This window comes from Vicia villosa, linkage group LG6 (assembly GCF_029867415.1).
Source record: "Vicia villosa cultivar HV-30 ecotype Madison, WI linkage group LG6, Vvil1.0, whole genome shotgun sequence".
Lineage (NCBI taxonomy): Eukaryota > Viridiplantae > Streptophyta > Magnoliopsida > Fabales > Fabaceae > Vicia > Vicia villosa.
In genome coordinates this window covers 118,689,758-118,699,070 of record NC_081185.1, presented here as the reverse complement: position 1 = coordinate 118,699,070, position 9,313 = coordinate 118,689,758, and the positions used below count along the sequence as shown (strand labels likewise).

The window sequence follows — 9,313 nt, the reverse complement described above, 5'->3', positions numbered from 1 at the left end:
ATATTTCATTTACTAACTTTAAGCATGTAATGAGTTGGTATTGATGTAAAATTTTCCTTGAGTTTGAATAACTCTTGTATCAAAAAAAAATTGGCATTATTGTGACAGGTGCTAAACATCCACTATTGTAAATGATGATTATTAAAAGCAAAACTTGAGCTAGCACACAAGGTGAATGAATAGTCTCTACTAACAAGTATTTTTCATCTAAAAGAGCCAACATGACCAATTGAAGTTATTTGGTCACATTTTTAAGATCACTTATGATATGATCTGTCTTTCCTCGTTCTTTTCTAATCTTTTAATATTATAATTTTTTATTTCGCTTACCAAAAAGCTAAGAACAAAATAATAGTCTTCTTCATCTGTCTTTTATCTCATATGCATTTCATTACATAAGGAGAAGAATTAGCTCAACATTTTTCACAAACAAAGAAAAATGGGTCGCTCCATTTCATCTCTTCATCACCTTCTTTTTTCATCTCTTGTTATTTTCACTTTGTCACTGAATCATGTTCATGCCAACAAAAAGGTAAGCCAGTTTTGCTTCTTATACATTGTAATTAAGAAGATGATTTCATTCATTTAACTATTGTACTAATAATTTACAGTGTTACATTGTATACTTGGGAGCACATTCACATGGTTCAACTCCTTCCACTGCTGACCTTGAAATTGCTACAACTTCTCATTATGATTTACTAGCTTCAATCTTGGGAAGGTATATAAAATAAAAAAATTAACCATTATAACGATATTTTGATTGATAAAGTCATATACATTGATTATTGACTGTGACAGTGAAGAGAATGCAAAAGAAGCAATTATTTATTCATACAATAAACAAATCAATGGGTTTGCAGCTATGCTTCAAGAGGAAGAAGCTGCACAAATTGCAAGTATGTTTTTGTAGATCTAGCTACTGTTTTATATTTTTTACTAAAAATAGTAAATTTGTGCAGAAAATGGAAAGGTGGTATCAGTGTTCTTGAGTAAAGAACATAAACTGCACACAACACGTTCATGGGAATTTCTTGGATTGCGTGGAAATGATATCAACTCAGCTTGGCAAAAGGGGAGGTTTGGTGAAAATACCATCATAGCTAACATTGATTCAGGTACTAAACTAAAATATAATTTTACTCCCTCCGTCCCACAATGAGTGACTCAGCCCACCATTTCACACAGATTAAAAAAAGTGGTTAAAAGTAAGAGAGAATAATATTTTTACTATAGTACCCTTATTATGTATCGGGAATAATAAAACTTTTAATAATTAGAGGGTAAAATTGGAAAAAGTTTATTGGAAATTGTAATGGGTCATTCATTTTGGGACATCATTTTATTCCAAATGGGTCACTCATTGTGGGACGGAGGGAGTACTATATTCTATATATTCTATGATCCAATTAATATTATTTACTTAGTTATAAGTACAATTTTCAGAACAACATTCTCTGTTTAATTAATGATCTTCGCCAAAATGTTGTGAGTAAGAATTTTTAATAGTTATTACCATACTTATAGACAAAAAAAATGTATTTTCGATTAAGTAGTTTCGTTATCAGAATTTTACCTCTTAAAAATGAACAAGTGAATTATAGTAGATTCGAATCCACGAGAGAAAAGTTAACTATCTTTTTCATTGCATGAAACATAATTAGTTGTTTACATGGTACAGTTGTTAAAGTTTTGTCTTAGTTGTTGTCAAATTTCAATTATAAGTGATCATGTACATATTTTTCGGATTGGCTTATGAGTTCTCTTACCCAAGGTTTTAAAAAAGTCGTCTTAGCGCAATTTCGGTCGGTATAAATATTACTACACTAATTGTGCTCGTTGTAATGTGAATTAACCATAATTTTTTATATTAAAAACAGTGAATAAAGATATTGGTATCAATATTTTCTCATACTATTTTGTCGTGACTTTTTTTGTCAGTTTAGAGTCTTTTTCTAATAGAGGTTTTGTGCTGGTCAATTTTTGGTGGCTGTTCGTGTGGGGTTTTCTTGCATCTTCCACTTTTTCTTATATTCAAACTTCTTATGATATAAAGCATAACTAGTCGGTACACCCGTGTCATGCACGGGTTTATTTAGATAATTGATAATAAATAAATTGTATTTGAAATATAAAAATAATAAAAAATATTACTAATTTAAATAACTATTATAAAAAAAATATTTACTTATCAATATAAATAATAGGATAATAATTAGTGGTTCACCCGTGCAATGCACGGGAATATGCTATTGAATTATTATTAATGATAAAAAATTAGTAGACAAATTATATATAACATTTATTACTATTTTCATTTAAAATTAAATAAAAGAAAAATATGAAAAATAGAATAAAAATAATAAGTCATATACACACGTTGTCACTAAAAATTTGGTTAAGCTAATAAATAATTATAATAGATCACAAAATATTCACAAATTTAAAGTGTGTCCGTACTATCTTTCATCCATGACATGATTATATCATGAAAAACAAAAACACAACTAAAAATGAAAGTAAAACATATGTATAGATTAGAATCCAAAAATAAAAGATGAACCTCTGTGTCTATGACACGTTGATATATGTCAAAGTAGAATACCTTATATTTTGTAACTTGAAAAATATTAGAAAATAAAAAGAAAAGGTTAAAAAAAACAAAATTATAAAATTAAGTTTATCTAATAAGAAAAAGTGATATTAAAAATTGATAAATTAAAAGTAAGATAGTATAACATTGGTAATGAGAAGAAATTAAGAATAACCAAAGCAATAAAGAATATAAATATTCTACATCCATATTGTGAACTTTTAAATCTCTTGTACCTCTAAGAAAAAATCAAAATTAACCAACATCAATAAAATTAAAAGAAACAAAAATAATATAACAATACATAATAAAAAGAAAGTAAGATTAATTAAGATAACAAAGAATAATAAACGTTTATATATTTTTTGGTAACCTCGATATTACTATATATAAAATACTAATAGGGAAGAACAATAAAATTAAAACGCAAAAAACAACTTAAAATTAAAAGCTCTTATACAAAGAGAATTAATATTAAAAAAAGTAGAAAAAGAGATTATTATACAGAGTGACATTAGGTAATTATTGATCAGAGTAAAATTTCAAAATGAAATTACAATAATTATGAAAAAAAAGTTTTTTTCTTAAATAATTATGAGTTACTGGGATAAGTTTACCACACAACTGAAGAATTAGTAAAATGAGAATTAGAATTATGAGTTAGTGGTGTTAGTTGGTTATACAAAAAATTAACAACATATTTATAATAAATACATTACATATAATCACAATATATTTTTAGTTTTTCTTCTAATATAAATTTTAAATTTTAAAATTAGAAAGTGGGAAGTGGGTTATTATGATTAATAGTTAGTGGGCAAATGAATTTTGTTATTATTAATATTAATTTAAGATTATTATTATCATTAATTTTAATTTAACATCATTGTTATTATTATTGTTATTAATTTTTTTAATAAATTTAAGAAATTTTAAAATTAGGAAATGGGTAATGCGTTATTTTGGTTAATAGTTAGTGGGTAAATGAATTTTATTATTATTAATTTAATATAATTATTACTAATTTTGGTGGGAGTTTTGGAGGGAAGAAGTTATAGGATTATAATTTAGTATGATAATATAATATTATGGTCTTGCGAATATTATTTTAAAGTCTTCACCAATAGTATAATCATAGTGACTAATTAATAGACCGAGAAAACTGGCATAATGTTTGTTTGTTATAGAACATTTGTGCTTAGTTTTTTTCTTATTCTTCTTCTCAAGATTTAATTAACCTACCTGAAGACAAAAGCTACATGCTTTCCTTGAGTTGGCAAAGATGCTTTCTTGAATTCTTAAATAATATCAAAATATAATATTTTATTTTACCACATTATCTTGTGCTCTGTTCCTTATCAAGTAGTACCTCAAAAAAGTCACATGAATTTCAATTATTTTATGACAAAGTAAAGATTACTTTAACAGGTTCAATATTATAATCTCCATATGAAAAATCTGTTTCATTTTTTATCACTTAATGAATAAAGCCAAAAAATATATTATCCTAAACATCATTGTTTGCATTAGGCGTTTGGCCCGAATCAAAGAGTTTTAGTGACAGAGGAATAGGCCCAATTCCAGCAAAATGGCGTGGTGGTAACATATGTCAAATTAACAAACTCAATGGTTCTACCAAAGTTCCATGTAACAGGTTCTCTTTTAACATGTTTTTCAGATTATTTATATTTTATACTATAAATCATAGTACTAAAATTATTGTATATTAAACAATCAAAGGAAGCTAATTGGAGCAAGATTTTTCAACAATGCATACCAATCCGTCATTGGAAAACTCCCTCGTTCGCAACAAACAGCGCGCGACTTTGTAGGCCACGGTACACACACATTATCCACGGCAGGTGGAAACTTTGTACGAGGTGCAAGTATATTTAATATTGGCAACGGAACCGTAAAAGGTGGTTCACCAAAATCAAGACTTGCAACCTACAAAGTGTGTTGGTCTTTAACCGATGCTACTAGCTGTTTTGGTGCCGATGTATTAGCTGCCATTGATCAAGCAATTAATGACGGTGTTGATTTGATTTCTGTTTCTGCTGGTGAAAGTGCTAGTACAAATTCTGAAGCAATTTTTACTGATGTGGTTTCAATAGGTGCATTTCACGCACTTGCTAGAAATATATTGTTAGTTGCTTCTGCGGGAAATGACGGACCTACCGCTGGAAGTGTTGTTAATGTTGCCCCTTGGGTGTTCACTGTTGCTGCTAGTACATTAGATAGAGATTTCAGCAGTTCTATTACCATTGGTAACAAAACAATCACGGTATAATATACATCATTAATATTCTGATTTTTCCTTGAAAATTATTATTATCATAGCATTGAAATTAATCATGTTGTGTTTTTTTGTTCTACTACTAGGGTGCCAGTCTTTTTGTAGACTTGCCACCTAACAAGTCTTTCACTGTAATAACTTCTACAGATGCGAAATTGGCAAATGCAACGGATCGAGATGCGTAAGTATAAAACGACAATACTAAAAATGTTGATGATTGTGAAAATAATATGAACAGAGATCAAGTTTATGAGACATATGTTAAATGATTGTTTCTTACATGTTTTTGGTATGCGCATTTTTGCAGGCAATTTTGTAGGCCTGGAACACTTGATCCTTCAAAAGTGAAGGGTAAAATAGTGGAATGTGTTAGAGAAGGGAAAATAAAATCAGTTGCTGAGGGTCAAGAAGCTTTATCTGCGGGCGCACAGGGAGTGATTTTGAGAAATCAACCTCTAGTTAGTGGAAGAACACTTCTTTCTGAGCCTCATGTTTTGTCTACTGTCAGCTATTATGCCAAACATCAAACAACAAGAAATCATGATGTAGACCTTATTCCGACGTAAGTACTAATCTTATCAATACTTTTTTAGTCAAATTATATATAGCGTACTTATAATAAGGTTTTAAAAATGTAACATCATAAGATTACATGTTACAAATGAAAACTTGAACCGTTTGATCTTGTTCATGTGGCCACAGATTGCTGACTGTGTGAATGCGTCAAACTTTTGCAGGGATATAAAGTCAGGTACTAAAATAAGATTGTCAAAAGCAAAAACAAAATATGGAAGAAAGCCAGCTCCCGTTATGGCTTCATACTCATCTAGAGGACCAAATAGAGTTCAACCATCAATACTCAAGGTGTCATACACTTTAATTTGTTATCTATGAACTAGATTTTTTTTTACCTAAATCCTGCATGCAACTGCATAGACTAATCTTTCAAGCGGAGAGGACTATAACAGACAAAAAACTGATTTGTGTTGATTTTTTGTTTCAGCCTGATGTAACTGCACCAGGTGTGAACATACTTGCTGCCTATTCATTATTTGCAACCGCATCTAATTTAATAACAGACACTCGTCGAGGTTTTCCATTCAATGTCATGCAAGGAACATCTATGTCTTGTCCTCATGTTGCTGGCACTGCTGGATTAATCAAAACACGTCATCCGAATTGGAGTCCAGCAGCTATTAAATCAGCTATCATGACCACTGGTATTTTCTATCTCACCATACAATCATAATTTTTAAGATGATTACTTCTTTCTTATCCAAATTTTTGTGCATGCAGCAAGCACAAGAGATAACACCAACAAGCCAATCCGTGACGCATTTGATAAAACATTGGCAAATCCATTTGCATATGGTTCAGGACACATTCAACCCAACAGTGCAATAGATCCAGGACTTGTTTATGATCTAACCATTGTTGATTACTTAAACTTCTTATGTGCTTCTGGATACAACCAGCAACTCATTGCATCACTGAATTTCAACATGACATTTACTTGTTCAGGATCACACAGCATAACAGATTTGAATTATCCTTCAATCACATTACCAAATCTTGGATTAAATGTTGTTAACGTCACACGGACAGTCACCAATGTTGGACCTCCTAGTACATATTATGCAAAAGCCCAAGTGTCGGGTTATAAAGTTTTTGTAGAACCGAGTTTGTTGAAATTCAAGAGAATTGGTGAAAAGAAGACATTTAGAATTTCTGTGCAAGCAACAAAGGTGACTCCTAGGAAAAAATATCAATTTGGTGAACTGAAATGGATGAATGGAAGACACATTGTAAGGAGTCCTATTACTGTTCGACGTAAGTGAAAGATCATTAATCTCGGAGAGTGTAGATGCATAAGAAGGATTTAATGTGGTATACTAGCAATATGGTTTTGTTATTTGGTCATTTTGTTGTTGTTTATGTATGATAGTGTAATATGTTTTGTAATAAGTAGAGTATATGTATTGTAATAATTGATGTATGAGAGTGCAGCATCTATATGTCTTGCACAACAATAAACTTTATACACTATCAATGTAATAATGTCACAAATTTCTAATCTTGATTTGCTAGGTTATGAGATGCTCGCTTGGTAAATTGCCTTCCAGTCAACAATCTGCTCCTAATTTGCAGGTCAAGTAGCAAATTGCTTCCAATTTAAAATTCCAGATATTTTTTCCTTTGATCTTTTGATTCTCTATGAATAGCCCTAAATAACCTTTGTGATATATGACTAAATCAGCTATCTCAACCTATGGTTAAATGAGATAGAGTAGACATCACGATCCTAGAGGAGGATTATCTATCCGTATTGAAAACATGAAAACATAATCTACATGGCTGCATCTTGAGGCCAAAGGAACCACTCCATTGAAGGCTTATGCATTGTACACCAAACTATCAATACTATGTAGGTCACTAGAAATATGGGGTTTAATGGGAAGATGTTTTTGTTATTACCATGAACTCTACACAGGTTATTAAATATGGCCAAACAGTTTTCTTTGAGGGTGACTCAGTGGCGTTTCTAAGCCATATGTAGTTATTCTCATATTCTCATAGAAGACAGTAGTTTACTTCCTATTCAAAAATTTTGTCTCCCAAAACATATTGTGGTTCAAGGTATTAAGTATAATGATACAGTTTTTCAAGAGGATCAAGTAGATGCACAACAAAATAAAAAACAAGGACCTGTGATATATGTCATGTTCTTTTGACGTAGGTTCTTCGCGGTTATGTTTTGTGCACTCATGAGCGTGCATGGAGATGTGGACAATGGTTGTAGGGTAACTGTTAGAGTTCATCTTTCATCAGTGGAATCTTGTGTGAAGTTGTCGAATGTCGAGGTTATAGTTGTAGAATGTTACACTTTTGTAGCTTGCAGTGACGGTTGTTACGTCTAAGACCGTATCAGGGATCGAAATAAGAAGCCTTGTTGCATAAGTAAGGTAAATTTGGGGCAAGCCATCCTAAGCATTTGGGAATTGGAAATTAAGACCGAAGAATTTGGCAGTCATCTGAAAGATACCGTATGGACCCGTGTGAAGAGTAATTTGTATGTCGTCGCAGAAAGGCACATTGTAACAGAAATTCTCGTTTGGGAAGTGGTTCAAGGAGTTGAGGGAATAGTAACGTGTGTTGAGCAAGAGTGAGCACATCAGAGTGCAAGCTCAATAAAACCCTCACTGCACCTTTCATATTCGAGGTGAAATCTCTTTTTTTAGTAGTACAAGCTCAATAAAACATGAGTTTTAAGAATTTATGCAAATTATATAATTACATGATTAAAAAATATTATTGTATAAAACAATAAAATTATAATCAAACAAAATAACCATGCTAAATATTTAATTTTAAATCAAATCCATATTAATTATTTATACAACAACAAAAATATCACATATTATATATATATATATATATATATATATATATATATATATATATATATATATATATATATATATATATATATATATATATATATATATATATATATATTTTAGATCCAATGAAAACAGTTCTAAAATTTAAAGTATCCAAAATTTAAATAATCAAATATTTAATTTTTTTATATTTTAAAATGTATTCAAAAGATATAACATTTTTTCATAAGTAATATATAATAAGTAAATATATATTAAACAACTTTATATTTGTCTTATCTCAGAAAATATGAATATAAGTGCAAATTTTATATGAATTAAAATTAAAAGATAAAACAAAAGCTAGAAATTAAATCAAATTGTTTGATTAGATTATTAAACTTTTTCAATTTAAAAGAACCAATCAATTCACCAAAATAAGATTAAAATTCAACATTCATTTCATTCAAATAATTGACATAAATATATTTTTTAAATATATTGTCTAGTTATCACAAATATAATTCTAACAACTATGATTCATAATAGATCCATACCTTAATATTTTAATTTTTCAAATCAGAATTAAAATTATAAATGTGATCTCCAAAAAAATATTTAGTAAAATATATTTTTTTTTACCAAATTTATTGTTTTTTCACTTAAATTTTAAAAAATAATAATAATAAATTCAAAATATAAAAAAAATCAAAATCCTCTTTTTTTTAATCTTAAAGTTTATTATAAATATTTTTAACGAGATTTTAATCGATGTCAAATAATTAAAATCTCATATAATTTTAGATCTCTAAAAAAATTACTGAAATATTGACTTAAAAAATTCACAATCATTACATTGATATTCTATAATACCTCAAAGTTAATTGACAAACTAAAATCCAAATAATAATGATATTCAATTCGCAATAAAAAACTTAAACCAAATTATTTTTATGGGTTCATGCAAAAGATATGGAACAACCTAAATCATACAAATAAATTCAAAAACAAATACAACACACAAACCATACACTCCATAGTAAG

The 9,313-nt window shown here is 29.1% G+C and overlaps 1 protein-coding gene across 1 annotated transcript; it reads left to right on the top strand.

Moving 5' to 3' along the window:
• Positions 1-279: 279 nt before the first annotated feature.
• LOC131609754 (subtilisin-like protease Glyma18g48580) lies at positions 280-7,005 on the top strand. The gene is made up of 11 exons (XM_058881547.1): positions 280-532; positions 612-721; positions 802-899; positions 963-1,118; positions 4,124-4,247; positions 4,334-4,877; positions 4,976-5,070; positions 5,197-5,451; positions 5,627-5,753; positions 5,893-6,109; positions 6,186-7,005. Exons 1-11 carry the CDS (start codon positions 440-442, stop codon positions 6,725-6,727), a joined length of 2,361 nt encoding a protein of 786 aa, XP_058737530.1. The 5' UTR covers positions 280-439; the 3' UTR covers positions 6,728-7,005.
• Positions 7,006-9,313: the final 2,308 nt, after the last annotated feature.